This window comes from Sus scrofa, chromosome 10, assembly GCF_054392235.1.
Source record: "Sus scrofa isolate SSC_HxYL_T2T_F1_AM1 chromosome 10, Sscrofa_HxYL_maternal_Yorkshire_Landrace_v2.0, whole genome shotgun sequence".
In the NCBI taxonomy this organism is placed as follows: domain Eukaryota; kingdom Metazoa; phylum Chordata; class Mammalia; order Artiodactyla; family Suidae; genus Sus; species Sus scrofa.
Window position 1 is genome coordinate 14,148,793 of NC_139392.1, and position 22,283 is coordinate 14,171,075.

At 42.1% G+C, this 22,283-nt stretch overlaps 1 protein-coding gene across 13 annotated transcripts in view; it reads left to right on the forward strand.

Annotated features, from left to right (window-relative positions):
- DISP1 (dispatched RND transporter family member 1) overlaps positions 1–22,283 on the forward strand; it is a 1,033,384-nt gene that overhangs the window by 950,691 nt on the left and 60,410 nt on the right. For 3 of the 13 annotated variants that reach the window (XM_084979157.1, XM_084979158.1, XM_084979156.1), the window contains one exon: positions 9,561–11,687. The exons of 9 other annotated variants lie outside the window; for them this stretch is intronic. In XM_084979157.1, the coding sequence (XP_084835283.1) occupies positions 11,540–11,687 (148 nt within the window). In that variant the 5' untranslated portion in view covers positions 9,561–11,539. Of the gene's footprint in view, positions 1–9,560; positions 11,688–22,283 lie in introns of those variants that run through there. One more of the 13 variants, XM_021064359.2, reaches the window with a different exon arrangement.

Sequence of the window (22,283 nt, forward strand, 5' to 3'; positions counted from 1 at the left end):
CTGCTGCAGGTTTTATTTAGCCCCAGGGGTAGTATCTGGAGTCTTTGGGGGGATGCCAAAATCTAGTAGCGCACGTCACAGCACACATAGTGGCTTGGGGGTGGGCACTGGACAGCTTCCCTGTTGTGTCCACACTTCCCGGCACCGGAGCTGGAGCGATTACCAGTCCCTACCTAGGAGGTCCGTTCTGGCTGACAGCTCGGAAAGGTCCACCCTTCACGGATGGGAGTGACCATCCAGAGCTCGCGGACACTTTCATCACTGCATGGCATGTGCCAAAGATGCCTCGTTCCTGAGAAGCACCAGTTGTTGGGATGATTTTTGTTCCAATGTTTTCGAAGTGACGTATGTCAGGCTATTAAGATAATACATTACATATGTTAAAATAACCTTTTACTTGGTTACAAAAAGAAAACCATAGACCAGTATCTCTTGTTAACACAGATGACAAAAATCTCAACAAAATATTAGCAAATTAAATCCAATCATGTCTGAAGAGAATTAGAGCTGACCCTTGAACAATGTGGGGAGTAGACCCCCCCACCCCCGTGCAGTTGAAAATACGCTTAACTTCCCCAAAACTTGATTTCTGATAGCCTCCTGTTGACCGGAAGCCTTCCTTATTGATGACATAGTCAGTTAACACTTATTTTTGTATGGTGTTTGTATTATGTACATATTCTTACCGTAAGTGAAGCTAGAGAAAAGAAAATGTGAGAAAAATCATAAGGAAGAGAATATGCATTTTCAGTTGGGTTCTTTATTGATACTATAAGTTTACTTTGTGTGTTTACAAAATGAATTAGTTGTCAGTACTTAAATACCATCTCATCCGGTACAAAACACTGTAGATGTTATACGTATTACTAACACTAGACATCAAACATAAAAGGTAATAAATATAAAAAAAGATAACCTTTTACTGTCTGTGACCTAATCCTAGTTTCTAGCGTACCCCATTTATAAATAAATTCTTTGAGCCAGGCCTGTATTTTAAGTCTAACAACATAGCTATGTTGGGGTATTTTAGTATTCTAGTATATATCTCATATTCTTTTTTTTTTTTGGTCTTTTTGAGGCTGCCCCCAGGCATAGGGAGGTTCCCAGGCTAGGGGTCAAATTGGAGCTGCAGCTGCTGGTCTACACCACAGCCACAGGAACGCCAGATCCAAGCCGTGTCTGCGACCTACATGGCAGCTCATGGCAACGCCAGATCCATAACCCACTGAGCAAGGCCAGGGATCGAACCTGAGGCCTCGTGGATACTAGTCAGGTTTGTTACCCTGAGCCACGACGGGAACTCCTACATCTCATATTCTGAAGTTTTTTTTTTTTTTTTTTTTTTTTTTGAAGGAACCTTTTTAGCTATTATTTTTGTTTTTTTGTTTTTTGTTTTTGTTTTTTGTCTTTTTGCTATTTCTTGGGCCTCTCCTGCGGCATATGGAGGTTCCCAGGCTAGGGGTCTAATCGGAGCCGTAGCCACCAGCCTACGCCAGAGCCACAGCAACGCAGGATCTGAGCCGCGTCTGCAACCTACACCACAGCTCACGGCAACGCCAGATCGTTAACCCACTGAGCAAGGGCAGGGACCGAACCCGCAACCTCATGGTTCCTAGTTGGATTCGTTAACCACTGCGCCACGATGGGAACTCCATTCTGAAGTTTTGATGGAAATAAATACCCTTACTCCTTTCCCGTTTGTTCCTACATCATTTCTTATCTTTTTACAGCTATCTCGCAGAATTTGATTTCATATAAACAACTTTCTGAAGCCAGACATGGCATGAGCTTCATAATTCTGAACAGCTTGCACTTCTGAATAGCTAATGAGTGTGTTTTCAACATATAAAACAACTCCTGCTACAACTGCGAAATATCTAACTCTAATAAACGTCTTCTGTCTTAGAGTTTGGGTCGTTTACGGTTCTTTTCTTGCCAAAAATAATATTACCACACATTACAAAAAGTATAAGTAAATAAAATAGGATCAGAATTTTCATTTACTTTCTTCCATACGACTTCATTTTATATTAGAAAACGTGATGTGTCATAGTGTTACTTCATCTAAGCCTTTAGCAATGATGACAGGTGTTTGGATGCAAGGGACACGTATATTTTCCCATAAAGTCTTAATTTTGGAACATTAACTTGCCTGTATTTTTACTTTATGACATAAAGAAGTACATGTAACTTTCTCCATAAATATTAGAAGTCTAACTTACAAGAGCTATTAGTCATAATTCTTCTTAAATTATATATACCACATTCATTTAGATTCATTTAAAGATTTGGTAACGCTGCAGCTGAAACTGTTAAAATAATGTTCCACAAATGCTGGAGCTAAGACGCAGTAGTCTTCATTCTGGGTGTATATTTCAGGCTAGGAAGCATCTATTGTAGAAGTAAAATTCCTTATTTTGAAAAATCCTATGCTGCACACTGTGAAGATTTTGGAACCTCTCCAGAGCCCGCGGCTGTCTAGTGCTTTGCTTTTAAATCGTCGTTTGTCATGAGATTATATTCTTAGAAGATCTACAGCCTCAGGATTGTGTTAGGGCCAAAGCGATCCTGCTTGTTTTTGATATAAAACTATCAAATCTGCGCCTCCTCTCCGCCTCCAAAATATGACACATTCTTTATGCTTCGTGAGGGACAAGGCAGGCTGTCCTGCAGCCTGTTTACCCTGCTCATGCCAAGACAAGATGTTCACCAGAATACCAGCGGGAAACCTATAATAAACTAACCTGCTTGAGTTATTTTTCACATTTAAAAAGGGGTTTTTAAAAAATAGTCATTTTTTTGCTGGTATAGGAGGGCTCAAATTTTTGCCTATTTGTTTGGTATTGCAGAATAAGATTCCCCCCCCAAAAGACTACTTTTTCTCTGAAAGCTACTAATCTCTGTGCTTTTTGCTTAAGGTACATATCCCAGCTTCTAATCTTCATTAACAGCTTTGGCGGTGGGGATTTCTCCTTGTGGCTCAGTAACAAACCAGACTAGCATCCATGAGGACTTGGGTTCGATCCCTGGCCTCACTCAGGGGGTTAAGGATATGGCTTTGCCATGAGCCGTGGTGTAGGCTGCAGACCTGGCTCGGATCCCATGTTGCTGTGGCTGTGGTGTAGGCCAGCGGCTACAGCTCCTATTTGACTCCTAGCCTGGGAACTTCCATGTGCTGCAGATGTGGCCCTAAAAAGACCAAAAAAAATTTTTTTTCTTTTTTTTGGTACTGTGTAGATTGATAAGTAAGTTTCATTGTGGATGACCAAAATGCTTTCTGGGTTATTGAAAACAAGCATGTGATTTCCTAGTTTTTAATCAATTCAGGCAAAGGATGTAAGAAATAAAAATTAAGATTTCCCAGATTCACTTGTCTCTAAGACATTTTATTACAGAAATCATATTTGCATACTAAGAGCAATTGGCAATTAAGCAGAAAGTCTGTTGTCTAGTAAATTTAAGGGCTCATGGGGAGAGAACTCATTTGTTTTCATTGTTTAAAAATATTTTCCTAGGAGTTCCCGTCATGGCTGAGTGGTTGACGAATCCGACTGGCAACCATGGAGTTGGAGGTTCTATCCCTGGCCTTGCTCAGTGGGTTAAAGATCCGGCGTTGCCATGAGCTGTGGTGTAGGTTGAAGAAGCGGCTTGGATCCCGCGTTGCTGTGTCTCTGGCGTAGGCCGGTGGCTACAGCTCCAATTGGACCCCTAGCCTGGGAACCTCCATATGCTGAGGGAGTGGCCCCAGAAAAGGCAAAAAGACAAAAAGACCAAAAAAAATTTTTTTTTCCTTTTCTAAGAGTTCCCGTTGTAGTGCAGTGGAAACGAATCCGACTAGGAATCATGAGGTGGAGGTTTGATCCCTGGCCTTGCTCAGTGGGTTAAGGGTTAAGGGTACGGCATTGCTGTGAGCTGTGGTGTTGGTTGCAGATGAGGCTCAGATCCTGAGTTGCTGTGGCTGTGGTGCAGGCCAGCAGCTATAGCTCCAATTAAATTCCTAGACTGGGAACCTCCATATGCTGCCAGTGTGGCCCTAAAAAGCAAAAAAAAAAAAATTTTTTTTTTTGGTAATGCCAAGGAAAACCCTACCCTAGAAACAAAACGAAAAGAAATTTTAAAAACTGCCCAGGAATAAGCTTGCATCTTAGCTTCTGGAGTGACCTCTACTGGTTTGGAGAAAAGGGTGAAAAGCCAATTACTGCTCTCTCTTAGGATTCTACAGAAATTGAATTTTCAGAATTTAAAAGCAGAGCAGAGTGCAGCATATTTTGCAGTCACACTTAAAATGCATTGAATCTTGGCTGTTGTTTCTTTTCTTCAACCATAGTGGAAGTGGTCCTTGGGGCCCATATAAATGAGCTAGAAAATCGGATTTTGTGCACTGAATTTTATTTTGCAGATGACACTCCAAAACTACATTTCTTCTGTTTAATAAAGAATATGGGTAACAGTAACAAATTGTAGAAAATCATTTTTTTTCAGTAAGAAAAACTAGCTCTTCCTGAGGGGTATAAAACTCACAATAATCGAGCTTGTGCTACTGTAGATTAAGAGGGTAAGAGAGGTATACAGATAACCATGACAAAAAATTAATGCATGCGGAATGCCAGAGGGGAACTCTCGGCATCCTTGAACTTGGAAGAGGATGGAATCGTTCCTGCCTGGGGATTCAGAGGAGGCTTCGTGGAAGGTGTGTTGTTTGTCACGTGCTGTGAAGAATGCAGTGTGGCTTTGCAAGCGGGAGCAAAGACCATTGCAAGTGGAAGGAACGGAATCCGCACCGAAGATCACGTGCACGTTTGGTGGAGTAAAGCACTGGCAGGGGCTCCGAGTAGGAAGGGAAGAGGGCTCAGAATTGGAGGGCGTTGCAGGAGGGCCAGTACGTAAGGGGTTTAAAGTTGACTTGGTGGCGTGGAGGAGCCGTCTATGTTTTCTGGGCGAGGAGCGCTTGAGCAGATCTCTCTCTTAGGCTGGTGAATCTGGACCCTCTCTGTTGCTGAGATTGGAAACACGAGGGCCGTAGATTAGGTGACATCTAGGAGGCTGTCACGGTCATTCCAAGGACCTGTGTTTAGAAGGCGGGGAAAGGATGGGTTTATGTGAAAATGGCCAGGACTTGAGAACCGAGGACTGAGGGCAGAGGGCGGTGGGAAGGCAAAGGTGAGGCTCATCCTAGCGCAGAACGCAGCCCAGATCAGGTGTTCCACAGGTACGTTAAAGCTGGGGGCTTAAGTGACTCAGTAAATACAAATAGGAAAATCAGGAAGTCATTCGAAGAGTTCCCATCATGGTTCGGCGGAAACAAACCTAACTAGTATCCATAAGGACGCAGGTTCAATCCCTGGCCTCACTCAGTGGGTGAAGGATCTGGTGTTGCGTGAGCTGTGGTGTAGGCTGGCAGCTACAGCTCTGACTCAACCCCTAGCCTGCGAACCTCCATATGCCACAGGTGCACCCCTAAAAAGACCAAAAAAAAAAAAAGTTTCATTCTTTCTCAAAAAATACATAGCATTGTTGGCAAAGAGGGTTACGGGAGGAAGCATGGGCCAGACCTCGGGCTTCCCGCGGGATCTCAGGGAAGAGTTTCTGCAGGACGGGCCCGAGCCCAGCGGCGCAGGCACCTCCAGAGGTGAGAGTTTGGTTCCACTCCCCACCTCCCTGTCTGCTGACTTTTTTCAGCAGCATTCCCAAACCTGGAAAAAAAACAAAAAACAAAAAAGAGTTGGAGAGCCAGTTTGGGGGGACGTTTGAAAGGCTGACAGGATGGAAGGCTTGTAAGTGAATAAATGCTGCCTCTCAGATCCGTGCGAGGCTAGAACAGAGCAAGGACTAGAAGAGGCCTGGCTGGGGCTCCTGCAGAGGCGAAGGGCAGATTCCTCACATCTTAGACCCTGGAAGATACATTGTCATTTCTAAGACTTGTAGCTTTTGGAGGTAGAGTTTTCAACAGGAAATGAGATTGTAAAAGAAGCTATGAGATTAAATAATGAAAATGGTCCGGTGAGAAGAATATATAAGGCAAGCACATGTTTCCAGGTCGATGGAAAGGAACATCAGCATCCGCAGTGATTTTTGTCTCTGCTCCCATTTGCTCGCCATGCGGTCTTAGCTCCAGACTCCCTAACTCAACTTTGACTGTCCAGCTTTTTCTTAAATCCAAATGTCAGAAGTCAGACTGGCATTTACTTTATCCATTTGAGTGATATCCACGTTCCTAAAAACTGAGTTCAGAGTTAGGAAGGACTTGCGAAGAAATCTTTTCATCTAAGATATGGACTTTATAAGTAGGAGGCCCTAACCTCTGGGTTAAGTGACGAGTTCAAGGTCACAAAGCTAGCAAGTGGCAGGGCTGAGACTGCACTTGAAGACTGCACCGATTCCCTGTTCTGGCTCTGACCCGAGCAGCGAGGTGTTGGGCTGAAGTCTTCAGTGGGTGCCTAACAATTCATTCTCTGGAGACACTAAAACACACTCCAGACCAGTACCTGCAGAACTACCTTGTCATTCCTTTTTTCTGAACTTGTACTTTGCAAGTGCAAAGCGATCGACTGCTCACACGAAATAAAAATCTTGCTGAAGCGGAACACTGCCATCTACCTTAGACCGCAGTTTATTCATAACTGTTTTGACATTTAACACACACACAGATTAATAGGTGGGACTTCTGAATGTCAATAAACATAACAAAGTCTAGAATCACATTTTGGACTGAGCTTAGATATGAAAGAGTTTGTTAACCAAAGGGTACATTTTTCACTTTTTAAAAAGCACCCAGCGTTGTGCCTCTGCAGCCAGCTCTCGTCTTTCTGTCCCATATTCTTACCCACTTCTGTCTTTCTAGGAATAAAGAAAGATTCCTAAGTGACAGGATCTAAGAAAAAAAAATGGATATTGTTTTCAGAGAACATTAGAACTGTGTAAAGTTACTAGCATTTTCCTTCTCTTTTTTTTCTTATTTTTATTTTTAGGGCTGTACCCGCAGCATATGGAGGTTTCTAATTGGAGCTACAGCTGCCAGCCTACACCACAGCCACAGCAATGCCAGATCTGAGCCTCATCTGTGATCTACACGACAGCTCACGGCAACGCCAGATCCTTAACCCACTGAGCAATGCCAGGGATCAAACCTGCAACCTCATGGTTCCTAGTTGGATTCGTTTCCGCTGTGCCACAGCAGGAACTCCTCGCATTTTCCTTTTGACTCTAAATATAATAATAATAAGTTGAGAAACACACTGAAGTGATTGTAAACAATCCTGATTATTATCTGTAAAGTAATCATGGATTGCATGTGGCAATGCCAGAAGTATACTTTATATTTTTGGCCACACCCCCAGCATGCAGAAGTTCTTGGGCCAGGAATAAAACCTACGCCACAGCAGTGACTGGATCCTCAGCAGTGCCAACGCTGGATCCTTAACCACTAGGCCACCAGGGAACTCCCCAGAGTGTACTGTAAATGGTAATTGTGTTTTGACCTGGACTCATAAAGTGATTAATGTACAAATCATGAGCCTTTGCTAAAAATGTAAACAAGGGTTTACATGTTTATGAGCTGGAGAGTTCAGGCCTTTGGTTTCTGTGAAACCTTAACTAATTTGAGAGGTTTTTCTTGAAGTAATTTGTGGGATTCACAACCCCAGAAACTTTGCCTCTCTTGCGGAAACAAGCACAATGAAATGGGATTTGCTGTCTTAATAAACTAAACCAAAGTGCTATTCAGATGATCAAAGAATGTTAAAGTACCTTTGTTTTCATGTCAATTCTTTCATTCCCTTGGGGGGATTTTTAGGAATTAGAGCCTTTGGATACATGTGGCATGAACTCAGCATTCCCTAAGATTTCAGGGACCGAATCTGTCAATGTATTTACTTGAGTAAATGCTTCTCCTTTTCCTTCCCTCTCCTGCCTTTCCTCCTAGTGGCTCTTTTCTAGAAGGCAGTGAGGGGTCCCTTTCCTGCCCTTTGGAAGCCCATGCATCATCTGTAATACACTGAGTCTCACAATGTGGGTTTCAGACCAGAAGGGTCAGCGTCCTCTGAGGACTTTTCAGAAAAGGAGATGCTCAGGCCCCTCCATTCCCTCAGACTCAGAACCTTCCAGAATGAGATGCAGCAACCTGCCACCTCCCAGGGCTTCTGGGAGAGTCCAATGTACTCTCAAGTTTGAGAACCATTGGCCTCATGCCTAGAATGGCATACCTTCCTTGGGAGTTCCCGTTGCGGCTCAGTGGAGACAAACCCTACTAGTATCCATGAGCACGCGGGTTCGATCCCTGGCCCAGTGGGTTAAGGTTCCAGCATTGCTATGAGCTTGTGGTGTAGGTTGCACACGTGGTTGGATCTGGCGTGGCTGTGGCTGTGGTGGAGGCCGGCAACTGCGGCTCCCTGGCCTGGGAACCGCCATATGCCATGGGTATGGCCCTGAAAAGAAAAAAATAAAAAAGAATTTTATACCTTCTTTATTTTTCTATCAAGATAAAATCCACACACCATAAAATACAGCATTTTAAAGTGTCCAATTCAGTGGCTTTCAGTGTAATCACAAAGTTAGGTGGCCATCATCACTACCTAATTTTAGAACATATTCATCACCCCCCACATACCTATTAGCAGCCATTCCTTGTCCTCTGTCTTTGCCCCCAGCGCCTGGCAACCACTGATCTACTTTGTGTGTCTATGGATTTGACCCTTCTGGATAGTTCGTATAAACAGAATTGTACAAAGTGGGGCCTTCTGTGTCTGGCTTTCACTTAGCATGTGCTTTCAGGTCCATCTGTGAAGTGGTAACAGTGCGTCATTCCTTCTCAGGGCTGCGTAATACTCCATTCTGGGCACGGACCACAGTTTATTTATTCATGTGCCTCTGAGGGCCATTCTAGTTGACTCCTGGGTTGTCGTGAATAACCCTGCTGTGAAGAATTATTACAGGTTTTTAAGGAACATATATTTTCAGTCTTTGTGGGCATATACACTTGATTCTCCTCATTCGTGTTAGGTTTTTTTGGTTTTTTTTTTTAATTTTTTTTAATTTTTTGTCTTTTTACCTTTTCTAGGGCCGCTTCTGTGGCATATGCAGGTTCCCAGGCTAAGGGTCTAATGAGAGCTGTAGCTGCCGGCCTACACCACAGCCACAACAACTCAGGATCCGAGCCGTGTCTGCGACCTACACCACAGCTCACGGCAATGCTAGATCCTTAACCCACTGAGCGAGGCCAGGGATCAAACCCGCAACCTCATGGTTCCTAGTCAGATTTGTTAAGCACTGAACCACAACGGGAACTCCTCGTGGTAGGTATGTTTACGAAGTCTCCAAACACTGCATTAGTGAAGCCTGACTGAGTCACCACTCTACAGGGAAGTACAGGATTAGGTTTCTTGCAGCCTCTGGCCACGTTTCGACTTCCAATCAGAACATGACTCTGTTTTGTGTGTGTTTCTGTGTGAAGCTACCTTATCTAATGTATATATTGTTGATTCATTAACATTCACCTCGCGTCCAGCAGCATCAGAACTCAGGCCTAAGTGAAGCTTATCTAACACATGCATTTTCTCTCTAAGGCACATGGCAGCCTTCGTGAGCTTAGGGACACTGGACAACATTGCACGTGACCCTTCAGGGCCATTTTAAACAGTGAAATTGCCACCAAGAAGCACACAAAAGTGGAAAGTACGGCACCAAAGAAAACTGCAGAAGGAACACTTGTTTTCAGTGTGAGAGCTGCAGCAAGAAGACAGCGTGTCAGCTTGTTCATCCTCACCTGCAAGCCTGTGTACTGGAAGGCTCCAGAATTTTCCCCGCCCTGTGCCTGTGCTTGTCGAAATGACTGTGAAACACCATGAGGATTATGTGGGCTTACACATAATTTTTTAACATGTAGGCAAATTTGCAAATACAGAATCCACAAATAATGAGGACCTGGGGGTGAATTTGCTGTGTCATGTGGTAACGCTCTGTTTAATTTTTGGAGGAGCCGCTGGACTGTTCCCATGGTGGCTCCCCCATTTTGCATTCCTGCCAGCAGCTTGGCGAGGCCCTGGCTCCTCCACACCCTCGCCAGCGTTTGTTCCTTCCTGCTTCTCTCCCTCCCTCCCTTTCTCCTTTCTTTGCTTTTTTTGGTTATAGCTGTCCGGGTGGATGTCAGGTGGTCTCTCATTGTGGTTTTGTCTTTCCTTAATGATGAGTGATGCTGAGCATCTTTTTATGTGCATATTAGCCATTCTTTGGGAAAAATCTCTATTCCAGAACACTGCCTAGTTTTAAAATGGATTATTTGTCTTTTCATTGTTGAGTTGTAAGCTTTTTATATATTATGGTTCCTAGCCTCGTAGATGCCTGCTTTACAAATATCTTCTCCCATTCTGTAGAATTCCTTTTCAATTTGCTTTGCTGTTGGTGGTTTTTTTTTTTTTTTTGTCATTTTTGGCTGCTCCATGGCATGTGGAATTCCCAGCCAGGGATCAGATTGGAGCCACAGTCATGACCTAAGCCGCATCTGCGACAACACCAGATCCTTAACCCACTGTGCCGGACTGGGGATCGAACCCTAGTGCCAGAGGTTCCCAAGGGGCCGACTGATCCTGTTGCTCCCACAGCACGAGCTCCTCTTTGTACTTTATGGATAATGTTCTGTGATGTACAAAAGTTTGTTGTTGTTGTTGTTTGACACCCCAATTTAGTCTTTTTTTTCTTCGATTGCTTGTGTGTTACCTTCTTCAATTTTGAAATTTCTCTCAGTATAGCCTATTAAAAGTTGTTTAGACATTTTTTATTGAAGAAGTCATGAAAAGTTAGAGTTTGTGGATCCAGTAAATGATCACTTATTTGCCAGTGGATGTCACTTGTAAATTTAAAGCGCTTGTTTGCAGGTATTTGTAATGTTTCTATGTGTTGGTGGCTGTGGAATTTTAAATACTGGCGTCAGCAGGACCAGAGCTTTATAAAAAGCAGTGTCAAATTCATTTAATGAACTGTTTTGTTTAGGAAAATTAAAGAGAAACACTCTAACTGCTTTAAATAATACTTTCCTTTTAAAAAAAGAAGACTCTGCCTCTTAAAAACTATGGACTTTCTGCCCTAAAAGTAGAGTCTGAAGAGCCATCTGTGAAAGAACCCAGGAATCCCCGGAACTTGGAAATAAACACGGATTGGTGTTTATTTGTGTTCGTTTAAATGCAGTAGCCCTATGTGTCAGAAAACTGAATCTCTAACACTTAAGTTAGGCTAAGCAAGCAAATACTATCAGCTAGCATGGCTTTAATCTACTAACTTTAAATGCAAACGATCAAAGGCAGTTATAACTGAAAACAGTCCTTCTTGCAATTTCCCTGTAGAAGCAGGAAAAGGCTAGAAATTACATGTCACCTTCATATCCTGGCTTGCTGACCCTGTGCTGAGATGAAGCCCCTCTGTATGCCAGCTGTTACCATTATTAAGACTTTGCCCCCAGGGGTTAAGTAGGAGAAAAACTCTCCTGTCCTATAGGAGAGCAAGCAGGGAAAGTTCCAGCCCCCAACACGCCTAATTCAAAGCAAGGGGCATGGGCTTGTCATTCAGTCTGTCCCGCGCCTGCGTCTCCGGTCTGTGGCTCTCTGCTGTGCTGTGTTACTGTGGCCAGTTTGGCGGTGGCCGCTGCAGTCATTGGCAGACCAGCCCGAGCCAGGGACCTTTCTTCTTTTACCGTAAAGGTAATACCTCTCCTTGTGTTTCTGTGAATTTTATTATTTGGGGAGAATTTATTTAAAACTGAACTTTTGCTCTGTGCTTCTAGACTGGATTTAAAATTACAGCTCACAGGGCTGTTGTTGTTTTTCATTGTAAACTTTGAACGGCACCTGAATGCATTGAAAATCTGAAATAGTTTGAATGAGAGTCTAGCACAGTAAGGTAAGGTAAGTTGTTTCTTAAGAAGGTTTATTCAGATGTGCTGTCTTTGTGAAGCTGGAAAGCAAGCTTTGGTTAAGGCTGTTTAGCTGTTTTATGCTTTAAGATTCTTCTGTAATCGCTATCTATACCAGAGAATTTGGAAAATATGTGTTTTTCTCATTGCCAGCTGGTAGAAAAATAAAGGCAGAATTGTATGAATCGCTTTAGTCACTTTTGTGAATTAACTGCTGTAAGAAAATAGTACGATACTATCATCTTGCAGCTTAACAAAAAGAGGAGTTGTGTGAAGTTATCCACTTGGGAGCTAAGCTTTCACAGCAAGTTTAGTTTTTAATCGATGTTTGTTTCACACACGTATTTCGCAATACGCCCCAAGTTGTATTTGAGGTGCTTAGATGTTGGTGCATTGCCTTCATTTTAATTGTGGCAGTGATAGAACTACATGACAGTGGGATTTACTAGGGAGAGTAGAAATTGAAATGTATTTGCCATATTTACTTTGGCTTAAAATTAGAATGGATAATTTCTATGTGCCTGGTAGAAAAATTCAGACTAGTTTAACTTGTGAAATATTTGTATGTTTTGTCGTAAAAAAGTAAAATTAAAAAAAAAAAACAACTGGATAAAGATTTCACAAAAACTGAAGTATTTCATGCCAATCATTGACTGACCATAAATGATTTTCTTCAGTGCTAATGTAAGAAATATGGGTCATGCTTGACAATTTGCTAAAATTTTCTTGAGCAAGTATTCCTGTGGAAAGAAAAAGAATGAATATGTCCTTCTTACCCATAAGAGGGTCGTTTTAGATGATAGTATTTATAATTAAGAAAACTCCAGTTCCCTTTGATGGCTGGGCAGTCACGAAACTATGTAAATAACCTCTTGCACTAGAGCCTCCCACTCGTAGACAGTGGGTTTACTACTTAGCACGGTTTTAACGTCTGCTGACACATTTCTACTTTGTAAAATGGTAAAATTGTCTTGCTGTTATTTTTTTTTAATTACATCTCTTAATTAAATTATCTTAGAATGCTTTCATTGCCAAATCTTGAGTATTGGAGTATTTTATTGGATGACTATGTTTCATTCATCCATTTTTTGTTTTAGTATATGCAGAAATCAGAGTATTTTTTATGTGTCTTTTCATGCTTCACATGGTTTACATCTTAGACCCGAATCATAGAATTGGGAACATGAACTATTTGCACTGATTATGAAAAAACAGGTACTGTCTGTGTCTGAAATGATTGACCTACGGAGCAGTTTTGAAAATACGTGTTAGCCTTTCCACTCTGGGAAACGACACCGTAAAACGGATTCCTCCAGCATTTTTTTTTTTTTTTTTTTAATTTTGGCTGCACTCAGGGCCTGTGGACGTTGGCCCAGGCCAAGGATTGAACCTGAGGCGGGTGGCGACCTGTGCCACAGCTATGGCAATGCCAGATCCTTAACCTACTGCCCCGAAAGGAGCTTCCATCCGACACTCAGCCTAATCCCAGGTGTCTCTTTGGTTTGTATTGAATCACTCAACCTTTTTAGCAAACGGGGGACGTCTGCTTTTCAGAGTTTGCTCTGCACCGGTTCTGTCCCTTCGACTCTAACTGCTTTGAGTTCTGGGGTTGGATCAGAGCATCCGAACAGTGCAAATCTTGTAACTCTTACAGCTCCGTACCCGTGGTAGACAGACAGCCTTGACACACTGGCTACGTGAACATTTCTCATTTCTTAAAACTTACAATTTCTGACCACATCCCAACACAGGAAATAAAACTGGGTGTTTAGGATCAAAAGACAAATGAACTGCTTAACCTCTCAGCCTTTCGGAAAAAATATAAAACAAAGCAGCTAAAGTATATGAGAAAAATAGGACTCGGGGCGGAGGATGGCCCTTTGCTCTCTCAATTTCTATTTGTATATCATTTTAATCGCTATTTAACAGGCTCACTTATTTCAGGCTCACATACTCGATTCCACGAAAACGACTCACAGGGAACACACTAGGTGCTTATTATATGCTTGCCAAATGAGGACATGCTCCCATTTAACTGAAAAATAGGATTTCATTACCTTTGTGAGCAAACAAGAACGCCACGTGCACAATATAAATGTCATTTCAGCTCATCTAACATACTCAGGAAAGCAAATAGAATTGGCCAACATTTATAGTGGTAATTTAAGTAAGGAAGAGGAAAAGATTTATGAAAGATGTACCCAGACTCTTGCTAAGAATTACTTTACTGATCCAATTCAAGTAAGAATAACAGGCAAAATTTGGTGTTTTTCTAAGTTTCAAGTAAATCTCAGCGTTCTCTCAGTCCAAGGAGGTCTTGCACTGTGCCTCATAACAGATGCCTTGAGATATGTTTCTCAAGTTGCCTGTAGACTAAAGGATACCCCTGAGCCTTTATTCGCTGTGTCCTGCAGGGAGGAACCCATTTGGAGCTGCTCTAGGAGATCTGATTTGCTACTTCTCAAACTTCACACAGCAGCGGGGAGTGGAGCCTGGTGTCGGATACTTAGCATTCGTGGGATACGTCTGAGTGTGATATTAAGAAACAACACGTCACCATGTAAATCAAACAGCTTTCAAGTGCTTTATGGTGATTGATCTCAGTTTGGGGCTTTACGGAAGACGTTTTAAAGATTCCTTCCCATTCTTGGGCCTCACCATGCGTGGAGGTGGTATTTTCTCATTTTCATTGATCTCGGTGGTGGTTTTTTTCCTTTGAGCTGCTAAGTTTTGAGGTTTTGAGAGGTGTGAAGTATCAGACATTCATGGTGTCTTTAGACGTGCTTGCGATCTCTTCAGCAACACACCGTAAGCTCGGTAACATGATCCTAGTTCTACCAGGGAAGAACTGTAGTCACACAGAGAGGCTGCTCGATTGTAAAGTTGCCTGTTTTGCGGTTTTAGTTGAGGCCAGATAATTTCAGATGAAATCTTATGGCCTAAAGATAGATCCGTCACTTCTTGGGGGTCCTGTTTATCACCAAAGCATCCTGTAGTTCATTCTGTTTTCATGGGGATGTGAGTCTAGAGAGCAGCCTGCCGTCTGGAGGTCGTCTGACTCTAGAATTAAAAATGCCGTCCGAAGCAGGAGTATTTTTTCTTTCATTTTCTCTTTCGTTTCCTTTGCCCTTCCTCTTTCTTTGCCTTCCTTCCTCCTTTCATTTCTTTTTTCAGCCACGCCCATGGCATGCAAGAAGTTCTGGGGCCAGGGATCAAACCCTCAACACAGCAGTGACTCGAGCCACAGTGGTGACAATGCCAGATCCTTAACCTGCTGAGCCACCAGGGAACTCCCTTTCCTTCCTATCTTCTTCCCTTCTTCCTTCTCCTTCATTCTTTTTTTTTTTTTTTTTGGCACAAAACTTTAGGGAACTACTCTTTTACTAGAGGCTTGAGACTTCACGTTGGAGATTGACCAGGTGCTGGGGATATATTTTTCTTGAGGGCTAAATAAGCTCATTAGTCAAATTGGCCATAGCCTACACATTATTCAAATGATCCGTGAGTAATTGAGGCTATGTGACAAGTTGTTTTGTATTCCCACAACACTGTTCCACATGAATCCTGCACTCTTGTCTCTCAAATTCATGTCTCATTAAGGATTCCTCTTCCCTGGACCCTCATCCCCGCCCCGTAAACTTCAAATATGATACAGATGAGACCTATTTTCATTATAACCCCAAAGAAGTAAAGATAATCCAAATACTATAACACACACCCCTAATGTGGAGTTTTTGAATAGACAGCATTATTCTGCATTTCAAGCAATATTTCCTGAACCCATGCTGAATACTCTTCAGTAGCAATTGCTTGCTCTTATAAATTGATCAGCATTAATTAAATAAAGAATAAATCAATGGTCCTCAACCCTAGGAGTACATTAAAATCATCTGGGGAGCGTTTTAAAATGCTAATGCCCACACCCCATTAAAATATGAATTAAATCAACCTCTGGGCCCAGGGCCCTGGGTCTATAAATTTTTTTTATATAACTGAAGTGATTTTAATTTGCAGGAAGGGTTGGAACCATGGTAATAGACTTACAGCTTTGCGAATATTTGTTATATTTATTGTGTTTCCTTCAAGACTTGCTGCAGAGTCTAAGTGAATGTCTTGGCTGCCTGGTTCTTGCGTTAGATAACAGCTTATCAGAAGACTGTCTTCTAGAACTTTTTTGAAAGATTATAGATTAACATATTTTTTTTAAGGCCGCACTCTCAACTTGTGGAAGTTCCTGGAACTAGGGGTCGTGTCGGAGCTGTGGCTGTCGGCCTACACCACAGCCACAGCAACACCGGAACCGAGCCGTGTCTTTGACCGACACCGAAGCTCACAGCAGCGCCATATCCTAAACCCTGAGTGAGGCCAGGGATCGAACCCACATCCTCATGGATACTAGTCAGGTTTTTAACCCACTGAGCCACTACGGGAACTCCCTAGATTGACATTTCTGATATAGAAAACTCTACTTTTATTTTGTATATTCTTAGTTATGCAAATGAACACAAGTCTTCAGACTTAGGGTTAAAAGAAACAATTGCCGTTTAATAGAATTGGAAGTCGTCTGCGATAGGAACTCAAATATAAACGGATATACTACTCTGTCTCTTTTAAGGGCATTGCTGCCATGGATACAGCTCACTTACTGTGGGAGGAAGTGGGGAAGTTTTGTGGTGTGATAAATTTGGTGGATGAATTTGGAAGAGAAATCTTTGAAAACTACTTTAATAATGACGATCTAATGATGGTGCTGTTGAAATATATATTCAGGAAGATCAGTGTATATGCTGAAAAAGGATGTTATCATTTATCCCAGACTCTAAGAGAGAAACTTTTTTTTACACCTGCATTTCTCTTCCCACATAGACCTGCTACCAAAGGTACATTAAACAGGAAACATGAGAAAAAGGAGACTGATGTTTCCCCAGCCCAGAAATTCCCATCATGCCCTCCTCTGGGTGTAAATCACAGCTTTGACAAGCTACCTTGTGTCTAACAATAAGGATGCTTTCCAAGTTCAGGGTCTTCGGATTTGCTGTGGCACGTACACGCTAACGTCTTCCTACTGTTTGACTCTTATCGATCTACAGAGTTTTGTGAATCTGGTCGAGGGGGAAACTGTATCTGTCAATTTTAATTTTTCTTCTGTATCGTTTAGCTCTTTGTAAATATTTTGAATGGTTTTTGTAAACAAGGAAGCATTTGTAATTTATTTTTATGGATGCCTTTATTGTATAAAATCATACTTTTAAAAGGTTATATGAAAATTCTAGGTATGTTTCATTTTCAAAGATGGTGTTTGTTATCTTAAAGTGAAGCTATCTTGATAATACAATTTTTTTGGATTTTTTTCCCCCCATTATGACTGGTTTACAGTGTTCTGTCAAATTTGATAATACAAATGTATGATAATACAAATTTAGTAGGCAATAGGGGGTTTCCCTTATAAGACATTGGTGGTCCCTTCTTTGCAGATTTGCTAGATTTCAGTCAGTTGCTTTTTTCGTGGTGTGATGGAAAGCACAGTAATACCCAGTGGGCTCTTATGAAGTGTTTGTTTAGTGGGATAGATTTTCAAATGTATGCAGCATTGTTTCTCTAGGAAAAGGGCTTCGAATTTACTGTAGTTTATGATTAAGGGGAATGATAGCAATAACACCTTATTTCTGTAGCGTTCTTTGCAGCATAGAAAATGCTTGTAGGTGACTAAGTGAAGATATTTATAAGTGTTCTTACCGGAGGAGAGTTAAATGGTAGAAAGTTCATGAACTCAACGGAAAATAAGAAAATGTAATTTGTCTCAGAAGGGGAGAAGATTATGTTTCTTTATTTAAGACCATTCTTTTTAGTTTCTTAAGAGGGCCTGATTCTTTGATTAAAGATACTGATTTTGCTGTCAGGGCACCATGACATTTTTTTGAAATAGTCCAGATTCTGCATGACAACAATGATCAATCCATCGCCTTGCTTTTCAGGTTTGCATAATACGACATCTGGGTGGATAGCACTTGTTTTAATTCAATGAAATATGTCTCTGACACTCCTGAATGTGGAATTGTACCTTTTAAAAGTGTCTTGGGAAAGATTGAATTCAGAGGCTATGTTTCATGTGGACCTTTAGACTGAATTTTATATTAGTAGCTTCTAGTGGTCCTATAAAAGCTGTTGAACTTGGCATTGCCCTAGAAGCATCTTGAGGTTAGAAAAGGCTTACTTTCAGGGAGTTCCTCTCGTGGCTCAGCAGTTGATGAATCCAGCTAGTATCCATGAGGACACAGGTTCGAGCCCTGGCCTCTCTCAGTGGCTTAAGGATCTGGCATTGCCGTGAACTGTGGTGTAGGTCGCAGACGTGGCTCAGATCCCACATTGCTGTGGCTGTGGTGTAGGCCGGTGGCTTCAGCTCTGATGGGACCCTTAGTCTGGGAACCTCGCTATGCCATGGGTGCAGCCCTACAAAGACCAAAAAAAAAAAAAAAAAAAAAAGCCTTACTTTCAGAGACATGCTGGTCGGAGATTGAATCCCAATCATGTGATTTGAATTAGTTACATCCTTAGTTTTCTCTGTAATGGGTTTAATAAGATCTTCATAGGCTATTATAAGGAAAGTCTTTGACATAGTGAGATGATAAAACCATTTTCATAGCCCTTTGAAGGGAAATATACTCCTAGAGACAAAACCGGGCAAATGTCCTTGTACTGTCCAGCTTGAATGGTCTCACTCTGGAACATGCCTCACATATACTCTTCTTTGTCAGTCTCTTTGGTTCATTGATGTCTTCTCTGGCCATAGCACTAAATGATAATAGGTGCCAGTGATAAGAAATGAGGCCAACATTTTAGGCTGAGCATCAAGCAATTTTAGGGGAACCTTGCGTATTAAAGCAGGTTTGGTACATAGTGGATACAGGTACTTCCCAAACTACCTTTATACCTGCGTGAAGAAGAGACTTCAGGTATCTTTGTAGTACCGCCCGAGGGAAAGAGATGGTCTCACCCAGTTAACTGGGCAAGATGCTTCAATCCAGGAGTTCCCTTGTGATGTCACAGGTTAAGGATGCGGCATTGTCACTGCAGCATCTTGGGTCACTGCTGTGGCTCGGATTCGGTCCCTGGCTCAGGAATTTCCACATGCCGCAGGCGTGGTCAAAAACAACAAAAAAAAATAAATTGCTCGGTCCATATACATTGCATTAGAAAGATTAACATCTGATTGGTTGTTATTTCTATGCACACAGCAGTTTAAGAGTCATGAAAACAAGCCATAATTAAACTTCGGTATCAATTGGTACCTCCGCTATAAAAATGTGTTACTTTTCTCTGCCTTATTTAGAACAGTGGGTTTTTATTTCTCTGTCAGCTGTCATCACTTCCCTGCTTGAATTGCACATCACTTTGGTCTGATCCTCCTGTAGCTTCCCCACCTCGTTTGTGGTTTTGCCCTCCTACACAAAGTGTGTTCCAGGGACCCACATCATGCACATGTTGTTGGAAGATTCTTGCCCCACCCCCGATGGACTATCTCAGAATCGAGATTTTAGCCACATCCTCCAGTGATGCATACATTTGAGAAGCAACACTGTATTAGTGTTTTGTCTAGTGAAACTCTAACAGGAAGCATCATGCTTCGGAAAACGGTGACTGGCTACATACAACGTGAGATCCTTGCTTTTCCTCTAGTCTTGCCATTTATGGTGAAGTTTGGAGTTATGAGTCTGATGAAGCCAGAGGTTATTCTAGGACATATTATCTGACCTTCTGGAAATTCTAGCAGAAAGCCCTCCAGAACATTCACATCAGACTTCTGGGCGTTCGCATTTGAGACTGAGTCTCAGGTTCTCTTTTGCAAAGTAGAGTGGTGATGCCTGCCACACCTGTTTTCCTGAGGGCTCTTGTGGGGATGGACTCAGGTGAGATCGGGTGTGGAAGTGTTTGGCACTCCCAAAGAGGGGCACCATCGTTAAGTGTTGATGGAGACAAGACGTTGTGCCTTTAGGCGGCTCAGCCCTGCGTGTTGGAGAGTGATGGCCTTGCTGAGTGGTACTGTGGGAATTGGAACAGGTCTGCGTATTCTCTTCAACAGTACATTTAGAGTTAACTTGACAGTTTTCTGGCCACACTAACAGCTCTGGCTTCCAATTCCAAGGAGCTACTGGGAGGTTTTTGTAACACTTTTTAGATGTTGAGCTACCTAAATAGTTCGATTCCATCCTTTGGATAAGTTGTGTGTCACTAACATATTTTGGTATGTAATACGTTGGTGCATCAAATTTTCATAATTCACAGTTCCTACTATGATAGCATTTTGCATGAGATACTGCTTTTAGTCTTTGAAGCAGAGTAGTTTCCTTTTATTTTATAGGTGTAGGTTTCCTGAGCCCCAAACTAGAGTAGGATGTAATTGTTTGCACCTTCCCATCACATGAATTCTGATGACTTTTCTCTTTACATGTCATCATGACGGAAATGCTTCTGTGTTTCTCTTCTGCATTGTCTGCTTAATGCTTATGAACTAAGTCATGGTACTTTTGGTTTCATAGATAGCTTTGGTCCAACAAGTAATGATTTATGTTTCCCAAACCTTGGAAGCTGTAAGATAGATTGAAAACCTTTTCCTGAATAGTCTGTATTCATCTGTTCTTGCTCCTTAGCTCCCTTTTGATTTCCTCCTTTATCCAATTATTTGATATATTGTGTCTCTATGTCAAATAATTGGATAAAGCAGCAAATCAGCAAAGAATAGATGTATATACTAGAAGATAAACAAATTTAAAAAAGCATCCAGTGAATGGATGACTACTTAATAAAATAAGTTTGTTTCTGTTTTTGCTTTTTTTTTTTTTTTTTTTTTTTGTCTTTTTGCCATTTCTTGGGCCGCTCCCGCGGCACATGGAGGTTCCCAGGCTAGGGGTCGAATCGGAGCTGTAGCCACCAGCCTACGCCAGAGCCACAGCAATGTGGGATCCGAGCCTCATCTGCAACCTACACCACAGCTCATGGCAATGCCGGATCGTTAACCCACTGAGCAAGGGCAGGGATCGAACCTGCAACCTCATGGTTCCTAGTCAGATTCATTAACCACTGTGCCACGGCGGGAACTCCTGTTTTTGCATTTTAATAACAATTATCTCTCGTTCATTACTAGTCACTATGTTAGGAATGCTGTATGTTGTTCTATTAATATGTTATTACCGTGAAAAAGACACATTTGTCATAAAAGCTGCAAGCAGCATAGGAAGTAGAATGTGAAAGTCTCTACTCTTCCAAGGGGCCCAGCCCAACTCTTAGTTTTCTTAGGGCCTTCTAGAAATTACTATGTCTATACTAACTGTATATGTGTGTCTCCCTCACTTTTTTTTTTTTCCACATGTCCTGCAGCACATGGAGGTTCCCAGGCTAGGGGTTGAATTGGAGCTGCAGCCACTGGTCTACACCACAGCCACAGCAACGCAGGATCTGAGCTACATCTGCGACCTACACCACAGCTCAAGGCAATGCCAGATCCATAATCCATGGAGCAAGACCAGGAATTGAACCTGCATCCTCACGGATGCTAGTCGGATTTGTAAGCCACTGAGCCACGACGGGAACTCCCTCCTTCACTTTTTTAATGAAATAAAAAAGCTGTTCTGCAGCTAGGTTTTATTCAGACGTCAAGATGTGCTTTGGACTTCTTTCCCTAGGAATAATCCTGATCGAACTCATTCTTTTTTGTTGAGGAGGATACCCGAAGTATGGATATGAGGGAATTTACGCCCCCCAAGTTGGCAGTTTAGGTCATTTGGTTTTCTCTGTTCCAAGCAGTGCGGTGGGCAGGATCTTTGTGTGGGTGCTTAGATTTACACATTGTTCAGGTACATCCAAACGGCAAAATCCGAGTAGAGTTTAAGTCCGAAGATGAGGGTATTTTAAAAGTTGATGCGTGGTGTCGCGTTGCTTTCTTAGAAGGTCTCACCCATTTGCATTTCAAACAAATTGAACTGAGAACCAAGTCTTAGAGACTAAGAGTGTAACTAACTTGACCCAGGTTCTCAACGTTCGTAACTAACATCGTCAACGTTCCCACTCAGACCTACGCAGGCCATGTCTGCTAAGCTCCAGATGTCTCTGATGCCATTTGAAAACATAATTTTGGCTTTGAAACTAGGAAGCATCGTTCTATATTTTTTATGTACTCATCACTCCATCAGCAATAATAATCATTCTTCCACTGCAGATACACATAGCCCTTTATGGTTTCCGAATATTTTTACATTCTCATAGTGATCCTGTGAGATGGACATTGATTCACATCCTGATTCATATGTGTGCAGAACTGGAGGCTCAAAGAAAAAAAAAATCACTTAAATTTTAAAATGTAATCAAAAGATGGTCCTTGGCCAAAGCC